The 20,364-nt window shown below is 33.9% G+C and overlaps 2 protein-coding genes across 2 annotated transcripts; both read left to right on the top strand.

Annotated features, from left to right (window-relative positions):
- The first annotated feature begins 430 nt into the window (after nt 1–430).
- Nucleotides 431–3,860, top strand: LOC114750875 (uncharacterized). The gene is made up of 7 exons (XM_028939514.1): nt 431–563; nt 1,954–2,059; nt 2,172–2,234; nt 2,364–2,411; nt 2,504–2,557; nt 3,476–3,530; nt 3,645–3,860. Exons 2-7 carry the CDS (start codon nt 1,976–1,978, stop codon nt 3,686–3,688), a joined length of 348 nt encoding a protein of 115 aa, XP_028795347.1. The 5' UTR covers nt 431–563; nt 1,954–1,975; the 3' UTR covers nt 3,689–3,860.
- A 4,544-nt stretch (nt 3,861–8,404) lies between these two features.
- On the top strand, nt 8,405–20,163 carry LOC114750873 (uncharacterized). The gene is made up of 16 exons (XM_028939511.1): nt 8,405–8,520; nt 12,448–12,705; nt 12,911–13,028; nt 13,107–13,271; nt 13,431–13,597; nt 13,709–13,796; nt 13,921–13,974; nt 14,077–14,156; nt 18,116–18,376; nt 18,566–18,680; nt 18,920–19,114; nt 19,262–19,425; nt 19,529–19,616; nt 19,710–19,763; nt 19,851–19,939; nt 20,076–20,163. The coding sequence occupies exons 1-16, from the start codon at nt 8,405–8,407 to the stop codon at nt 20,161–20,163; spliced, it is 2,100 nt and encodes a 699-aa protein (XP_028795344.1).
- The last annotated feature ends 201 nt before the right edge of the window (nt 20,164–20,364 follow it).

Here is a 20,364-nt window from a genome sequence, read left to right as displayed (position 1 = left end):
ATTATGGTTGAGGGAGTATCCATAGGGGTAATTTAGAGAAAATTGACAAATATGAGAAATATGTCTTATATTTAGGATCAAAACTAAATTAACAATTGGGTCCTATATTAAGGACAGGAAGAGTACATATGTTAAGTATGTAAGAAATAAAATTAAACAAATCTAATAAAAATAATTAAATATTAATTATAAATGTACATAGATATACACTTACCGAAAGAAGCATACAAATATAAAATTATTTTCATTTTTTTTTACCTTGAAATTATTTTCATTTTGAGACTCTCCAGATCTAGAGGTAAAAAAAAATGTCAGAGGGTAGCATTTTGAAAACATAATCCAAAAAGGGTCCCTGCAATACTATAATAATTAAAATGAAAAGGCTAAAATCAAGATCTTGGATTCTATCTTATATAATAAAGAAGTGAAAGAAAATCTGAAATTGAATAGGTTCGTCGACAAGGAAGAGAAGCAAGAGCTGGGAAGAGGACAGAGACGTGAACAACGGCCCATTGCCCATCGTTCGGTGCTCCGCTGATCACGGTTGTGCCCCCACTGCTGCAGTGAGTTCTTCAAGCTTGGATCTGTTATTTCCGTTTTAGTTTCTTCATCTCGTGATGATTGATCTTCAACTGATTTAATTATTTTTCCTGCTATCGCTCCTTTGATGCTTTTGTTTCGCCCCATGATCAATCTTATATTCGTCAAGAACATATTAATTTGACGTTTTATTTTCAATAGCTTAGACTTTTAATGGGGTCGTCGAATTGAAAAGCATTCGTACGTGTTTTTATGTGCAAAATACTGGTATATTAGCTGATTTGGTTGGGGTGATGCTCGTTGGGCTTTTCAGCTTTGTAATGATTAAACAATTATGCTATTTTGGATTGTTGCCCGTTTATATTTTAACTTCTTGGAAGACAATTAATTTTAGCTGCTAAAAGCTCCTTGAAGAAGGGCTGTTCATTTTTGTGAGGCGTGGTGTTGCTGAGTTTTTTTATTTGCAGTTTGTCAAGGATAAGCTATCATTATTATGCTGAAAAGTTTAGTCAAACACAGGAAAATGTTTTCTTTGCTAATGATAAGCTATTGTTAGAGTTTCTTTGTGAACTTATTAAAAAAAATATTTCTTATTTTTTCTATGCCATGTGTACATGACCGTCTATGATTTTTTAAAGCACTTCTTTCCAGTTGATGTAAGTGTGGGCAAAACGTTTAGAAATATGGATTTGTCCCCCTCAGTTGAAGTTTATGAATAGAATGGGAATAGGGAGGCGGGGTGTTGTTTGAGCCAATATACAGAAGTTCTTTACCACAGCTGGTCTGAACCTCTTTATCATTTGGCACCTGGGTGAGGTTTGAATAATATTCGTTTGAAGTGGATGCTTGTTTTCTAGTCTGTCAAACTGCCAGTGAGACCAGAATATTTGTTTTCTTTTTGTTTATATGTGATATTTTCTGACATTTTAATTGATTCTTGTATATTTTGTTGCCTAAGGTCTCTCTAGTGGAAGTGTGGAACATTTTGGATTTTTTTTTTTGGATCCATTCTGAAACGATTTACTGTCATTTGTTATTGTAGTTTACTGATCTGTCTGTCTATTTATCAATGTAGTTTACTGAGCTGTCTGTCTATTTATCTATGTTCTGTCACATATCTGTTTGAAGAGCATTAGCACAATCTAAGCATCCTAGTTGATTTGGATTGGGAGCTGCCCATGCTTGTTTGTTAGCCCTTGCCGGTATCTTTTGTCCAGACTCTTTCTATAAAGAGCATGATGGTGCTTTGCATTTATAAAAACAGTTGATCAAATTCCTCTTCACAAGGGAACATATATGAATAAATAGTAGCATTTGCTGATGATTTTGAACTTTGAAAGAATTTCTAGTTGTAATTGATGTCAGACTCTTGTTCACAATTGTGGCGTTTTACACTTTTGGACGTTATTGCAGCCACAACTTGCAAAAAGATCCTATGTCTAGTGTGGAGGATAACAAAGAACAAGGACAGATGGATGTAAACACATCTAATGAATCCATGCCATCAACAAAGGAGCAGGTTGTTCTAAAGAAATTGTATTTTTGCATGTTTCAGTGAAGCTGGGACGACCTTTTTATGTCAAGGATTTTGATAACATTACTTTGGCTTATTGAGTTCCTGAATCTTGTAGGAGGAAGTTATAAAGAAAAAATATGGAGGATTACTTCCTAAAAAGCAACCGCTTATATCTAAGGTAGATGTGTAATTGGTGTTCTTATGTACATGTTCTTTTAACTTTATCATATTTAAATTATTCTGTTATATCTGATGATGTGTGTTCTCGTTCTTTTGGCTTAACATTTTTTTTTTTTTTTGACTCCAGGACCATGAACGTGCCTATTTTGATTCCGCTGATTGGGCACTTGGAAAGGTATTTCTGGAAGGAAATCTCTAAGTGTGATTGCATTGTGGCTGGATATCCATATATTGATTTTTCTTACACTCTGATATACCTTGAAACAGCAAGGAGGTGAAAAACCCAAGGGACCGCTGGAGGCTTTGCGGCCTAAATTACAGGTATTTAATCAAATATTATTGCATGATTGTATGGAAGTCTTTCTGCTTTTTGAAGCTTGATAACAATTGCTTCTCTTTTTATTGTCACTCTGTTCTTCTGTGTTGCAATTGGCATGCTATTCAGCGATTGGGTCGTCTTTGACATTGTTGAAATATCTATGCTGTTAAAATGTTATTTGCAGTATCATTAGTGATATAAAGTTTTTTTTGCTTGCTTAACCTTGTTATTTGTGAAAAGGCGGATTCCAACCACTCCAAACCAGTTGTGTGTGTGAGAGAAAGAAATTAAATGTACCTCAGAGCAATTGGGCTCACAGCCTACCATCAGATCAACTACGAAGTAATCGTATATAAGGCTATGAGTTACCATTTGTAGTGTTTGTGGCAGTTATCAAATTAATGTGGAGTATGCTCTTCGTTTTACTAGTTTTAATATCCAGAATAATGGAAACATGTACGTCGGAATTAAATCTTATTCAACTATGTAGTTATGGGTACTTTTGTTTTACCAGCAGCAGCCCTTGATATACAGCCAACTTTCTGGCCCAGTGGCTCCTTCTTCAGCATTATTAACTACTAAGTATGTCAAATAATATAATGGCAAAATTTAGGTGAAGTTTTTAGGTGTTTGTTGCCTGATTTTTTAAGTAAATACGTAATATGTGGAGAAATTTTTTTTAGAAGATCCAATCATGTGCAAAGTGATAAATTTTTTACATTGTATTGTATTTGTATTAGAAAACTTGGTAGAAACATCTGAACAGTATCTAAAGTTTCACCCGAAGCACAAGTGCATAAAATCTGAGGTATTGGATCGTGGTGGTATGATGTCTTTCTTAATGAAAGACTTATAAATTTTACTGCCATTTCCTCAAAATGTGAATGACCAGTTTTTGTCTGGCAATTCTGCATTTTCAGCCAACACAACAGCAAACACGTTACAGGAAGTCATTTTGTGCTCCTTCAGGAGAAGGTATGCCTTTTCTGAATCCGTTTGCTTTTCTCTGTGGAATGTTATTGTTTCTTCTTCTTTTTAGCTTCTTCAGGGAAGTGAACAAAATTCTGATATGGGTTCTGCCTTTTATAGAAGGAGGAAGTGTTCCATCAGAGGATGCACCTTCCAACGAGTAAGAAGCAGTCAGTCTTTTGATGATGTGCTTCACATTATTCTGATGCCATTTAGTTGTTTTCAACAATAAGTTCATGTATTCTTGGTAGCACAAGACTAAAGAATTTGGCCTGCTGCTCTGTTGTAGACTCTTACTGAACTATGATTTTTATGGTTTGTGGTTGCATTCCTTTATCTTTGACTTTTGAATGATAACTCAGCACAAACTAAAAAAGTGAAACAAAGGTTTTTCTGGGAAATATCCTAAATATATCCGGTTGGTTTGAAAAAAGAAAAATCCGTCTGAGATCAATGTGTGTTCTATGTATACCGAAGATCATCTAAAAACGAGATTTAAAAAAAAAAAAAAATATATTCCAGCATTATTGAATTAAACGACTTTGCTTAAATGTAAATTAAAATTTTATACTCCATTCAATGTTGGACAGAAAAAGGAATAAGTTAGACAAAATTAGAAGATGCCATGCCTTAATGATGCGGGTTTCCTTCTAGTTTTGTTACAGCCACGTATCCCGCACGGCATAATGCATGAGAATGGGCTTATACATTTCACAACAATTTGTTTTGAAATTAAGCGACCCAATAAGTTAATTAATTCACTTGAAATGCATTTGTTTTTGTAATGATTGTATAATTTACAATAAAATAAGTTGTACAACTTTAAAATTTTATCTTTCATGAGTTCAATTTATTTATTAAAAGGTAAAAAGACAGATTTACTCGTAATATCGAAAAGGAATAACACATCATAATAAAATGTTGGAAGAAAAAAATATACATGAACCTTTCTAAACGGTACAAAAATATTGTTAAAACGGGCGTTAATTTTCTTTTTCTTTTTCTTTTTTCTTCTGTTGAGTTCCACATGATGTACAAGTGTCAACTCTTGGCCCGGCATCTCTCTCATCTTTGTCAACTCTTTCCCCTCAACTTTTTTCGGCCGTGGACTCTCGCTCTCTCTTACTTCCTCTCCTAAATTCATCCCTGATTTTTCATCTGACAGAGCGTAGGCAATGATTCGAGATGGTGAAAAATCTAAGGGTTCAAAGCTTAAGAAAATCAATTAAACCAGAGGCACCGTCATGAACTGAACCAGAGGAGGACCTTGGATGGAGGCTGTGGACGTTTGGAGAGGAGACGAGAGGGACGACGCCGTTTGCCATTTTATTCTTCTATCTTCATCTTCATAGCAGTCGTCGACATCGAGAAGAGCAAAGCTCAACACTGTCACTGAAGCTGGATGAAGAAGACGCCGTTGGGAACAGGTGGAGGAAGAATCTAGGACGCCATCGCTGCTGCTGGTCATTCACTTCGTAGCAGTACTCTGACGAAGATGAATAACATGAGAGATAACGGAGGTTAGGTATCCATTAGTTTGGGGTGGGAAGTGGCTGTGGACTGTGGAGGCAAGATGAGAGTAAGGTTGGGTTTGATGGGATTTATCGGTGAGAAGTAGCTGTGTGGCGCTACTATCGTCGAGCAGGAGGTAGGGAGCAGGGAGAGAGAAAGAGGAGAGATACAGGAAGGAATGATGATGAATGGTTGCTTGATTGGTGCACGTGTTGGAGTGATGGAGGGGATCTAATTTTCCTGAATGATTGATGGGTAGGCAGAGTTGACCGGGAAGGGTTGGGGGAGGGAGAAGAATGTGCATTTGGTGGGACCCACAAAGAAAACTAACGGACGTTCGGAAAACTCAACGGATATGACATTTTTATCCGATTTAAAATGTTTATAGTGCTATTTATAACAAAGAAAGAAGACATCTTTTGGTTTTATTTATAAAGTATTGAGAGAAATTTTTTATATGGATGTATAATTTTATTATTCATTTATTATTATATTAACTTTGTTTACATGAGGTATAATATATATTAAATAGGGATAAAGTTGGAAAATTATTAAATTTTAAATGAGAATTGATGAAATTTCAGGTTTTTTTTGTCTATGTGAAATATACTAAAAATACCTTATAATTAAGACCAAAAGAGTATATTTTTACACATAATATTTTATTATGGTACCACTCTTTTTCTTATTATAAGTTACTTGTGTCCCAAACCCACAAACCAAAAAATACATTAAATTAACCAGTTTTTTTTCCCCATATTTACTCTTCTTAAAAGTTGAGAGAGAGAGAAAGAGGAAGAGGATAGATTGCATAGGAAATGAAAAGTTAAGAGAGAGATAGAGAGAGATTAATTAATTTTTTATTAAATTAATAGGGGTAAAATTGAAAAAAGATCATCAATTATACTATAAGTGATTTATATTTTGAAACAAACTTTTGAGATACAAATGACTTATAATAAGTAACAGAGTGGTAGTTAGTAATCTTTTTTAATATTACAATTGGTCATTTTTTATCAAATTATGTGGAGTGCCAAAACAAATGGCACCGAGATAATTTATTTTTCAGATTTTAAGCAAATGTAGTCTATATATTATTTTTAATCCTTAATATAAAAGTTAATTGATTCATTTGAGTAAATTAAGAAAATTAGTTAAGTTATTTATTTATAATAAATATGTTTTGTATTTTTTAAAATATTATTGCTAATCAAATATACTTGTTAGAACTACCATTATCATAAAGATTATCTTTAAAAAATAGATAAATATGAGAAATAAAATATATTAGGATCTTATATTTAGAATTAAAATAAAAATCAAATTAGTTCTTATTTTAAAATCCAGAAGAAGTATTTGGAGAGAAAAATTTATGCATTTGGTGGGATCCACGGAAAAAAACTAATGGATGTTTGGAGCATTTAACACATATGACAATTTGGTCTTGTTTTAAAATGTTGATGTGTATCTTTATACCCAACATTTTATTATTTTATCAAACGGTACCGACATAATTTATTTTTCAGATTGTAAACAAACGTAATCTATATACTTGGAGTAATTTTTTTTAAAAAAAGAAATCAATAAAATCCGAAGCATAAATCCCTATTCAACAGTGACCCAAAAAAAAAATCCCTATTCAGCTATTAGATAACGTCGTACGATTTCTTTGCATTATATGATCTATCTATTCAATTTATGAACTCTGGGAAGAGGGAACTGAATGAGCAATAAGCTTCACTGATAGTATCGCATTATAAATAATCAGTAATTAAATAATCAGTAACAATTTCACTTTTTGACTGGATATTTAATTACGGTATTGACTGCTGCTGGCGGGGATGTACATTGGCACCTCGCCACACTTCTTTGTTTTGGCGGGAAATGCCGTTTTATATCTTTCTGAGTTTCCGTTCTCCACAAAATCTCGGTTCTCTCTCCACTTTCTCTTGAGAATGCCTCTCAACGATTTCCTTCTGAAGTTGTGCGAAGCTCTGTAAGTATTTTCATCTTCCATCTTTAATCCTGAATTGACTGAGCATTTTGAACATGGAAGTTGGATGGTGATTCAGATTATGACTTGTATTTTTTTCCCATAAATCTTGCTAAAGAAAATGTTTAGATTCCGATCAATCAATGTTATCTAACCGTTCTGTTCTTTGTTTTTGCATTAGAACCGTGTATCTGAGAAAATTATATAACGCTCTTTTGTTGGAAAATCATCTGTTTGAGTTTGGACGGAAGATTCGTGTAGAACTGGAAAAGGTTCCTATGAATGCAGTACTTCCGATCTCAGTTATCGTCGATCGTATATCTTTTCAACCTTTTCAATTATATCTTCGAAATTTGAATTTTCTAAGATTAGTTTTGCACACAGGTGGGCATTTTGTTTTGAATGCAGAATTCGGAACCGCTGGAGCAAAAGAGAGGTCAGTCTAGAGGAATTCAGCTACGAGATCGTTGCACGGGTTAGAAGCAGTGCGTTCAACAAGGTTTTCCGTTTCCGTTATCGTGACGCCAATCAAGTCGTGGTCATCAAGGAGATTGTAATTAATGATGAAAATGAAGCTGTTCGGGGCTCACTAATCATGAAAACATTGTCAGGTTGATTCTCTTCTTGCCATTGGTCTTAGAGTCTTCACTTCGTATTTGGGTTTATGGTTTGCGTAATCAGTAAGGGGGTGAAGGTTTTTTATGCTTTTTGGATATGTTCATGAGAGATCAAGAAATCCTGCTGAATATTCCTTCATGAATATGTTCATGAATCTCAATCTATCACCATTTAACTAATTTTATCTTTGGAGTTTACATTTTATTTCCTATGCGATGTATAGCTTTAATCATTAGTATGTATGATGGGCTAAGACGTTTATATCAGGTTGCAGAGAATACTGACGTGGAAAAAGAACTGTAGAGATCATTCATCTCTCTCTTGTATCCCCGGCCAACATATTATTAGCACCTCCGTTATACATTTCTAGTGCTTAATATAAAAACTAATTGATTAATTTAAGTAAATTAAAAAAATTAGTTAAATTAGTTATTTGTAATAAATAAGTGTTGTTTTTTCTAAAATATCCTTACTAATTATGTGTATTAATTAGAACTACTATTTGATAAAATATTTAACTTGTACAATTACTACAAGGAATAAATTAAAAAAAATAAATAAATATGAAAGACAAGATAGATTGAGGTCTTATATTTATGATCAAATTGAATGTCAAACTAATTTTCGTATTAAGGGCTACAAGTAATATATGGCGTTTCTTTCTTTATTTCTTTCGTTTATTTTTGGGGTCTCGAAGTTATATTGATGTAAATTCAGTAGTTACAGTTCAATTTAGTTCTATTGATAAAACACGGATATGATTGCCCCATTTGTTTCGTACGACATCAAGGCAACCGAGTGGCAATCTGTGACAGTCTCAGGCATCAAGTGCTGCGACGTGGTAATTAAAATTGATAGCATGAGGACAGACTGGTGAATTCAAATTACTTATTTATATATTTATTTTTGGGTTTTCTTGTCCAAGCAGGGCTTTCTGCGTCAGATACTCTCATGGGATTCTCATTGGAGATCTCAAGCCACAGCATATACTCATTGATTTTCCCAATCATTTGCTCAAGCTTGCAGACTTTGAAGATTTTAATACCTCTTCCCCTGTATGATAATACAAATCCTTCCTTCTCCTTTTTGTTCATGCTTCACATATTCATTCTTCTGTACGTAACAAAACATCTGATGAGTAAATGTAGACTTCTTGGTCATTCCTATTGTCCTTATTTGTTTTATTGTAATTATATCCATTTGCTATGCATTCAGATAATCCTTCTAATGATGAGCAATACTTAATTGCGAATGACAACCTTATTATTAACCAACTTACTTACTTCTTAATCTCCTCAAGTCATTGGTCTTATAATTGGCGGAGTATATATTTGCCCTTGGCAGATAACATCAATAACTTTGCAGTACGTGGCACCTGAAGCCCTACTTGGCTTCAACGCATGTTGATTGGCAGCTGATATGTGGTCGGTAACTTCTACTTTAGAAACATAACTGTTTATGCGCATAAATTACCTGCTTAGCAATCAAAATGACGGGGAAATTTCAATGTGACGTTTGTTAAATACTCCAAGTGAGGATTCCTTCCTTCCCTAAATTTGAACCAATGGTATGATCATTGAAAGTATGGTTGATAAATCATATTTTTATATGTTTTATTCTTTTTATTTGGTCTTTTTAGTGATGAATTTTGACTAATAGAGATTAATTAGACTATTCTATTTTATTATCCATTTTAGTGATGCACTTCAAGTGTAATCACCTGTAACTTTGATGCAATAAAGTTCGGTAATGAGGTTATGTATAATTTTTTTATTTAGTTCATTCCTCTACGGTTCCATGTGAGAGTTTTATGCATTTATCAATTGATTTAGATATTTAGGATTAGGCTAACTGTGATTTGCAATTACTTTATCGCTGTTCTTAGTTGTTTGGCAGTGTGAGTATTGCTAGACTATTTTTTGATTGACATTTTGATTTTGGGAAAGTTTGGTAGTTTGCATATTCACTTAATTATATCAGAACATAAACATTAGTTTAATTGATGAGTTTTGAGATGAGGACGGTTTAGCATCATAGAGCGAAGTTTTTTGATTGAGCTGTTATTTTTTTAAGTAATTTTTTTAGTTTTGAATTGCGCTTTTGTTAATTAATATTAAATCAGTTTTTTCTTACACAAATATATATCTTTTAAAAACCCCAGTGTAATCTATAATTTTTTGTTCATTTGATTTTTCAAGTCAACTGGATAACTTAGCTCAAGATGGTGGCCCAGATTACATTTTACTGCAAATCCAGTTTTATAGTTAGATGCGGATGCGGATCAATGGCTTATTTGATCATAATTAGATGTCATGTTACAGAATCTTTGAAAGCTATGAGATTTTTTACCAGATATCATATATGTGTGTGTGTGTGTGTGTGTGTGTGTGTGTTGCTCCGCAGGACTTGGCAACCAAATTTCACTGCTTGGAACCAGAAGGCTTTGATCTTATTTCCCTAAGTTTTATCTCTTGCTGCTAATTGCAAGTCGTTCAGAAAAATAATTCCTGTGAGTTAGTATTGGTTATATCCACTGTCAAGTCTAATAAATTAGATCCTCTGTCACTATGCATTTACGTATAGAGTAGTACAAAAAATACGAGACACAACTTTTATATTTGTCTTCAACTATATATATATATATATATATATATATATATATATATAAAACACGAGTACGCACGTAAAAATGCGGATTATGTTCATCATATACAACTTGCTTTTTTTGCGCTATATATAATAGCTATTAAACCTAGCTAGCTAGCAAACCGATGTTCTTTTGTGTCTTAACTTCAGTAGGGCCTAATTTAATTTCAAAAGTTTGGTCATTGATTGTACATAACATTATCAGTCAAAATAAATCGTTGGTCAAGAAGGAAGGCAAACGAAAGATTGGGACACGAAAGAGCCAATCACTGGCCAAGGAGGAAGTAATACCGGAGACCGCGACGAGTTGACAATATATGAGTTGAGATCTTTGTGATTACACATCGTCGTATGGATGCATGGATGCAGTAGAAAGATCGATCGCCTTTTTTTTTTTTGTTTTTTAAAAAAAAATCATCAATAGAAGTCGTACATTTTTTTCCCCACATGATGACGGTTAAAAAACAATATTATTTTAATTTTTTAGATATTTGCTATCAAAATTTTCAATAATGTGAAATAGCACGCGTGACTGTTATATTTTCAAATTTATAATTATTTCGTTGATTACGTGAAAATATTTCTTTTCTTTTCCAGATAAGAAATCCCCTTCTGCTTTACCTTCCCACACATGTCCGCTGTTATTCTTCATTTTTATTTTTTTTGTTGAGGTCTATCCTATAACTAATTTTTTAATTTATGTGAATTAGTTATATATATCTAGCTTTTGATTTAGGACCAAACAATAAATTTACCGTAATCCCCAGATTAACCCCATTAATTAACATCGTCACTGTTAACTTTTAGTCTGTGCTCTTAAAGATCAGAGAGGAATTAGATGCTCTTAAAGATCAGACTAGGCTCTTGTATATTCTCTCCAATCCGTTCTACAAGGATCCATATATATAATACACACAGGTATATGTGTGTGTGTCTGTGTGTGTGTATATATACCCCTTTCATTCAAACCTAACCCTCCCCGTTTTGCTTTCTTGCGTTCTAACTTGAGAAATCGGCATATATGTGTGTGTATATATATACACGCACACATTAAGAACTGAGGCATCTGTTATTATTTCATATTTCTTCAGAAATAAATATATATTAGAGTTAGGTTCATTCATCTGGGTGGCCCGAGAGAAATTACAAAATGATGAATTAATTAAGAACATTGAACTTCATTCCTGACTGCTTTCCCAATTACATGTCTATTAATTTTTCCGTGTATCGCAAAAAAAAATCTGCGTATATAGAACATTGAAACTAAAATCTTTTTCCACACCATTCATAGGATTTGAGCTGACATCGTATGTGGAGATATAATCCATAATTATGCTCAAAATTGAAGAGAGGGGATATTTACCTCTTCACGCGGTTATAGATATTTTCCAAATTGAATTTCTTTTTGGTATAGGCCTTGAATTTCTTCCCATAGTAACATTGGGTAATTTGGTCACCGTCGTTTTTTTTTTAAAAAAAAAAACATCGTATTTATTAGGCAGAAAATCAATAAAAATAAATAAGAATGAACAGTATGTAGACAGATTTTTCGATACACATTGCATGAAGTTTTTTTTTGGGCCAAACATTGCATGGAATTTATAGAGTGACACATTGACGGATAAAATGATATATCTGAAAAAGAAGGTAATGTTATGATTTTTCAGATACGATATATGTCTATTTCACCAAAAAAAACAAAAACAAAAAAGGTGAGATGGATAATACAAATTAAATACAAATATTTAATATATTTCCACTTTCATTGGTTTCATGCCTTGAGACGCCAAAACGAACCAATGAACGAACCAAACGTGAAGCAGTTACTTCCCTATCCGTTTTGGCCGGGAAATGTTGTTTTATAAATCTTCGACGATCACTTTCAAGAATCGCAATCGCTAGCTCCCTCTTCACTCTCTGCATTCCCTCTTCACTGATTTTTTCCCAGTTCTCAGTCTCACAATGAGCGGTATCCTTGAACAGACCAACGTATTCAAATCTTTGTAAGTGTTTCTGGAATTTCGATTCCGATCAATCAACTGCTTTCGCTCCTTTTGAGTTACAAGATTCCATGCAAATGACTTTTATGGATAGTATTCTCGATCAATCAATAATGTTGTATATCTTTTTCATTCTTTTACTGATACTCTGCAGGTTGTTGGGCTGTTTGGAATGCAGAATTTGGTATCGTTGGAGGAGTTGCAAAGCAGATCTGAATTTAGATCAGTTCAACATCAGGGTTATTGAGCCAGTAGGATTCGGTCCGTTTAGGAAGGTTTATCGTTGTCATGAACTGGACAGTAATCGAGTTGTGGCAGTCAAGGAGGTTTACGCTGGTGACGAAAGTGAAGAAGTCATGATAGATGACAGAATCGCGTTTCTTAAAGATTGCAACCATCAAAACGTTGTCAGGTTTCCAACATTGTTTAGTTATATTATTGCAAATATAATAATCATTCATGGAAGAAAAGTTCAATTTTCTTGTTTTCTGGAAAATTGGGTCATCAAAACGTTGTCATCAGGCTGATTACTGCATAATCTTTACGTACGTTGGATTTGAATGAAAACACTCGAGAGAATGATATTGCTCATGATATGTATCTCTTCATTTCTTCAGGTTGCTTCATACATTGAAAAGGGGATGTTATCTCTATCTTGTTTTTGAGTATATCAGCCCAAATCTGTACTATTTCATGAACCTACCAGAACACTGTAAATATCCAAAACAAAGAAATGTAAGTTAATCTTCCTGTTGAATATTCCTTGTCCAGCTTACGCTTTATATAGTTTATGAATATTGCTTGTCCTCGCAGTATTTGTTGTATCAGATACTCGCTGCTGTAGCACACTATCATTCTCACGGGCTTCTCCTCCGAGATCTGAAACCGCAGGATCTACTAATGGATTTTCGTGATGGTTACCTCAAGCTAGGTGATTTCGGTTTGTACGGTGCATTCGGAGATCCTGAGCCTTGTGATGTATGATAATACCACCTATCTCTCGATTTTGTACTCTATACAAAATGTAGAATCACTTGGGGTTTTATGTTTATTTAAATCACGTATATACATAGGTGTTTATATATATATATATATATATATATAGTCGTTTCTACTGCTCATAGCACTTATTTACAGATACCAGTTTCCGAGTATACTGCGCCTGAGGTCTTGCTTGATTCATATCAACATTCACCGGCGTCTGATCTGTGGGCCGTAGGTTGTATATTTGGAGAGATAGTCATCGGGAAGCCTCTATTTCATCTTGGCAAAAGCAATCAGGATCAGCTAAGAACCATTTTCCGGTAAGTTCTCTACCTCTGGTACATTATTTTATGTGTGTGTGTGTGTGTGAGATAGTTTATGTGCTTGATATAAAGCAATCAAAATGACAAGCGAATTTCATCGTTATGAAGTTTGTTAGGCACTCCAACTGAGGAATCTTGGCCAGGAATTAGTGACCTATGCCCTACACTTACCTTCTATCCCAAGTTTGAGCCACTGGTATATATGATATGTCAAAACACAGCTTGTTTTTTCATTCACTTGATGGGTGGTTGTAGAATCCTGAAGGGAACGAAGCTACGAGTTTTGACCATACCATGCATATATCTGTTATATTTTGCAGAACTTGTCTTCAAAGTTTCCTGATTTGGAACCAGAAGGCATAGATATACTTTCGGTACGTAATTAAGGTTTAATTAAATGACTGGTATGATTAATTGTTTTATGTTGATACGGATTCTTGCTAAGTTTTTTGCTAATTTTATTGTATGAGTGGCAGAAATTGCTGTGTCTTGATCCAAATAACAGAATTTCAGCGGAAGCAGCTCTTGGCCATGCATTCTTCAACAATGATTTGTGGTATACAAATTTACTGACTCCTTTACACAGACTCAAACACTAATCTGAAAGGTGTGTGTGTGTGTGTGCGCATTTTGGTTCTTCTGGTTCAAATAGAGCTGATTCATTTTTAATTTTCATTGATTGTTATTCGAAGCAAAACACTGATCAAGAGAAAAGTGATCCAAGACGTTGCTGGACCTAGTGGTACAAAGAAAATCGATGGTCATCCCGGAAGCTAATACTAGTTGGACACACCACAGATTAATCATTTTCATTTTACTGTCCCCAAATCATCACTTATGGAACGAGGAATGCAGAAGAAGAAGGGATTAAAAGCTGAGTTTCCCCGTTATATTCTTTTGCTACCGATAGGAGTCCAGGTTTTGAATGCTATGCGTATGTTCGGTTATTGCTTACATGAAAGTTTATGTAACTTTTGTCAGATGTAAGAATGGGGAAGTTTGTAGGGAAAGTTCTTTTGAGAAAGTTATGCAAACACATTCTATAAGTATAGAAAAATTTTGCGTTTTGTGGTTTACATGTAATTTTGAAGCCATGTAAGCTCGAACTTTGGGATATTCAAGTTAAACTTTGGCCTTCAAACATCTCATGTTGATTTTTTGAGGTGGGAGAGATTATGACACAAGAAATAAGATCATCATTATTTTGCATCAACTTTTGTAGCTTTCCCATTTCTTTCTATGTCTCTTAAACTTGTGTTATTCCAAGAAAAATTGAATCCAATTCTGCTTCTTTTGTTCTCTTTGCATCACGTCTGTGTTCACTTAATTAGGCAAGTTTGTGGTTTGAATCCCAACTCTTGTATATGTAGCAATTTAGCCGGCGGATTTATGCTTCGGCCTCAATATCTCGACGAACTTTAATTTGTGTTTATCAAAATTTATAACTTTGATGAGTACCCTTTACGTGAAATGATTTGCTATGGAGATTGGTATTTGTTTGTAGAAACGAAATAGTTTAAAGCTTAATTATCATAAAGCACTGCTAAAAATAGATTTTGTTTTAATCTCAAGTAGACTTGCTCGAACGGTGTCATAAAAAGCATTTATCATACAAGTAAGTTTAATGAAAGATGTCTAAAAGAAACTAGAGGTTTTACTCCTTTGTAAAATGGGGAGAGAAGGTCTTCTACTTTTATAGTTATTTACAGTCACATAAATCTTTTATATAAATATACAATTTTATTTTCATCTATTATTGTATAGATAATTATTTTTCTGAAAAGTGTATACACAAAATAAAGGTGAGGTTTTAAAAAAAATAAATTTTAAGATACAGTTAATAAAATTGAAGTTTTTATTAATTTAAATGAAAAAGTGGAGAGGAGTATGTTATTCATCTCAGTAACAACTACACGTGAGTAATCTGAATTACTTGGTTTGTTCGGTGACTGTAAGCCAATAAATCAAATCAATCACTTATTTTAATTAAATAATTAATATTTAAATTATTTAAAGGCAAAATTTTTTAAATTTGCATTGGGTAATTTTAATTTTGTAAGTCTTTTTTTCTTGTTAAAAAGGTGTCAAAAACAAGGAAAGAAAATTGGGCTTGTAAGCCAATAAATAAAGTTAGTCACCTAGTTTAATTAAATAATTAATATATTTAGATTATTTTTCGTACGTAAGAGATTTTTTTTCCTCCACTTTTAAATTTAGTATCGTATTTTATTGTTATAAATAAATTAATCACTGACTCGATGTGATGCGTCTTACTGAATGGTGAAATTAAACAAAACAAATCTAATGTAATACTCTCTCCTATCCTTTTTTTTTTGGATAGAAGGGAAAACAAGAAACTAATCTACTCCACTAACGTTCAAGAGGTAACGGGTAGAAAAATCGAAATGCAGGCCAAGAGGCAAGTCCAGAGCTCTCTTTGCCAATGAATCGGCCTCCCAGTTCTCGTTACGGCTGCAATGTCGTAGCAAGGTCGTCCATTCCCAATGCAGCATACTGTGGGCTTCTGTGATCACGTTTCCGTAATGGTGAAGGTCATCGCTATCAGTATTTATTGACTCAACAGCTTCTAAGTAGTCACTTCTGACACATATCTTCTTGTGGCCTTGATCCCACGCCCGTTTCAATCCTGTAAGAATAGCCCAAAGTTCTGCTAAAAGGGATGTGTGCATGCACCGTCGTCAACATGTATAGTAGCAAAACCTTCACTCAATTCTGGAGGATCCGTTCTTTCCATCCTTTCTGCACCTTTCAGGTTGACTTTATGTAGCTGAACCTTGGCCTGGAGAAATCCCGATACATTTGCTCTCGCTCTACTTAAAATACTAAGCAAGCTCGTGTCTTTACGTTCAAAAATCTTTTTATTCCTTCGTTCACATAGTAGCCAGCAGATACAGGTAAATCCCGATGCTGGGTTTGGTAAGTGATCTCCACAATGCTCTAATCTCCGGACAGTCTCTGAGAGAATGCCCTCAGTGTGGCGCCCACAACAAATGCACGTTGCCGTTGTCGGAAGTCCTCTTCACCTCCTTTCTTTTATAAGCTCTAAATCGGTCCATTTTATAAGTTTCAGTTTGAATTTATCTTAATATTTAATATATTTTTTAATGTTGTTTTTATTTTTTTTTTAATCACATTTTTCTACATATTTTTTTCATCTTATTTCTCATTTATTATAAAGACATATTTAAAAATAAAATTGTATTTCAAACTTATTTATTTTTTTAAGTAATTTCAACCAATTTTTCGTTATCTATAAATTATTATTTATTTGAAATTTATAATAAAAATAGGAGGGAGTGTAGTAAATACCATTACGAGATCCTTATTATAAGTCACTTATTATAACTTATTCTCATATGCATTAAATTAATAAAAAAGGTTTAATTTATTCTTATTAAAATTTTTTCTCTTTTCATATTTGCAAATTATTCTTACATCTTTTCCCTATCTTTCTCTATTTTCAATGAGAATTAAATACAAATAATCATTAAATATGCCACTTATGTTTTTGAGAAAAAACTTTTCCTACAAATAACATGTATTAAGGACTGGCGTGATTTTGAAATGGTTCAAACCTCATGCATGCTATAGATAAAAGATTAGGTGAAGGCCATTTTATAAATACTCCGAATCTTTTAATTAATTATAATATTTTGAAATCTATCATTAATTATGGTTAAGTGAATTCCTCCAATATTTCCATTCCTAACAGTCATATCTGTGGATCCGGTGAGTGAATTTGCAAGTGCATGTCCAAAGCAGTGTGCATTAATTACTCCTCTACGTATTGATATTAAAGATTTTAATGACATTAATTTGGCCCCTGAAATTTAATATCATTAAGTCAACCCATGAAATATTATTCCAATTTGAATTTATTATGTTCAAGAAAGTTACATTATTTTTTTGTTAATTTACTAAAATTGATGACCATAGCTGCCTGCAGAATTAGTTAATTTGGCGGGAAAAACTGTCACTGGCTTCTTTCAAGCGTTCTTTCTGAATTGCGCCCCGTCGCTCACTTCTTATTACGATATATGCGAGCGATTTCTTCCTAATCTTTTACTCAAATCTCTCTGAGTATCCTCATAGTCCTGAATGTCTCTCTAAAGCATCTCCGTTTCTCTCTCTCCACTCTCTTCTCACAATGTGTGAATTCCTTCAAAATGTCCTGGGTTTCTGCGAATCTGTGTAAGTATATCTTCATCTTTATTCTTGAAGTGATTGATGAGTATTTTGCGGCAGGAATTTGTAATTTCTGATGAATCTTGCGGAAGAAAAAGTTTAGTTCCTGGTCAATCAATGCTATATCTACTGATCCTGTTTTCTGTTCATGCCTTTGATCTAGCCTGTAAAACTGAAAATTTTTCAATTCCGATCAGTCTTTCTGAAGAAAATATTTATAGCACCTTCAATATTAGTATCTTTTTAACTCTTTTAATTATCTCTGTATGTAATTTGAAATTTCTGATGTTGGTTTTGTACACAACACAGGGTGACGAGCTGTTCCGAATGGGGAATTTGTAATCCCTGGATTGTATCGGCACCCAATTTAGAGGAATTCCATTACAAGGTTATTGGGGAGGTCAGAAACTGTGCGTTTAACAAGGTTTACCGTTGCTTTCAAACTTACAAGGAACGAATGGTATTCATCAAGGAGATTTTCATTCCTGACGAATATAATGTAAAGGCTCGGAGATCGATAAGTGCTAAATTGAATTTTCTTCGATTCTTTCATCACCCAAACGTTTTAAGGTTGGTCTTTAACTCTTTACTGATCAGTATTTGGAGTTGTGGTTTTCGAACAGTAATCAGTCATGGGACGAACATTTCTTGTGTTGGATACTTTGCTGGTAGAGTTGAAGTTTGAGAGAAAAAATGCGTTAAGTATTTAATAATAAATAAAACATTTGATGAAATAATATACGTTGTTTTATGCATCAGGATGGTGGATACGTTCAGCAAGGGAAAGTGCTTGTATATTGTTTATGAGTATTTTTCCATGGATCTGTACCATATGATTACGTTACCACCGGTCATGAGAGAAGCACAGATAAAAGTAAGTCTTTCTGAGATGTTATAGGTAAAATCTATCTGAAGACATTCTTACTTGCAAGAAGTCATAATACAATATAATTATCTTTTCTGTTCTTTCTTTCGTTCTTTGTTATCAATTTTCCCCCCGAAAATCTAATGCCTGCATTACAGGATCGTATGTGCGAAATTGTTTTGCCTCTTTTTTACATAACAAGTGTGATATAAAAGAACATTTTTTTGTCTACGTTACGGAATTGATAGCTCACATTCTTTTCTTCGTCCAAGAAGTTGGTTCTTCAACAGATACTCTCTGCTGTAGAACAATATCATTCTTATGAGATTATCGTCGGAGATATAAAGCCAGAACACCTGCGATATAGCCACTGTGAACGTTCAGTCAAGCTAGCTGACTTCGGCTTCGCCGGTGCATTTGGAGACCCCTGGGCGTCTTATCCAGTATGATAATATTACTCTTCAATTTTCTTTTTGCATTTGGAGACTGGCACAGTGTATAAAATTGTCTGTATCAGTAACTAAAGCAGCATTATTCAAAGGTAGTTATCTGTATAAGTGTGCTCTATGCAATCAATGTCTTCTTGACAGATAAAAACCTCCCGGTACAGTGCTCCTGAACTCCTGTTTGGGACTCGTCGATTTTCAAAGGCAGTTGATATGTGGTCTGTGGGTTGTATATTTGGTGAGATGGTAATTGGGAAAGCAATATTCCAGGGCACAACTCCAAGGGAACAATTGATGTCAATTTTCCGGTATTTTACTTGTAACAACTCAAAAAACATATATATATTGTTTATGTGATAAATATGGTCTTGAATCATGCTGTTAAAATAACAACGGAATTTCAATATGAAGTTTGTTAGGTACACCAACTGAGGAATCCTGGCCAGGAGTGACTACGATGTGTAGAACACTTTCACGCTTTCCCAAATATAGACCAAAGGTATATATGATTATCGAATTGAAGTATGGTTTATTTCTTCACTAGATTCCTCAAAAGCTTCACGGTTTTAACCTGGCATCTCTTGTTGTGTAGAACCTGGTAGAAGAGTTCCCTGGTTTGGAACCAGAAGGCATTGATCTTCTTTCCGTAAGTTCAGTTTTCCCCTTCATTCGTACATCACATAATTGTTCTTTGCTTTTCATGACTAACGAATAATTTTATTGTGAGTGACAGCAAATGCTTTGCCTGGATCCAGAAGGAAGAATTTCAGCTGAAGAAGCTCTTGATCATGAATACTTCAATTTAAGAGGGGGTCCGGTGAGGTATATGTTAAATCTTTTTGGCCTCGTGTTCATATAATGAAGGTTTAAAAAGCTTGGGTCTCTATCAGCCCACGGTGTGAGTTATTAAGCTAGAACTGAGTCATTTTCATTAATTGTTATTCAAAGGGTTACGCAGAGAAGGATTCTGCAAACAGCAGAACAGATGGGAAGGTTTAGTCCGCCAGATCGAAGATGCTCGTATTGATGATTTTGGAGTGCAGTAGTGTCATGGCAACATTTTGAAGTTGTAATCAGACATTTCTTTTATCTTTTTTTTTTTTTTGAGTGAATGTTATCGGATTTTTCTTCGATTGTGCTCATTCCCTTCACATTTTGGAGCAGTTCAAAGTTTTCTGTCTAATTTCTTGTGGGGTATTCATTATATATATTTTCCTTTTCATTTGAATTTGAATCGCTTAGGGTTC

Source organism: Neltuma alba, unplaced genomic scaffold, assembly GCF_004799145.2.
Source record: "Neltuma alba isolate B1F8T4 unplaced genomic scaffold, ASM479914v2 tig00006663_pilon, whole genome shotgun sequence".
Taxonomy (NCBI): domain Eukaryota; kingdom Viridiplantae; phylum Streptophyta; class Magnoliopsida; order Fabales; family Fabaceae; genus Neltuma; species Neltuma alba.
This window is presented reverse-complemented; position numbering and strand designations above follow the sequence as displayed.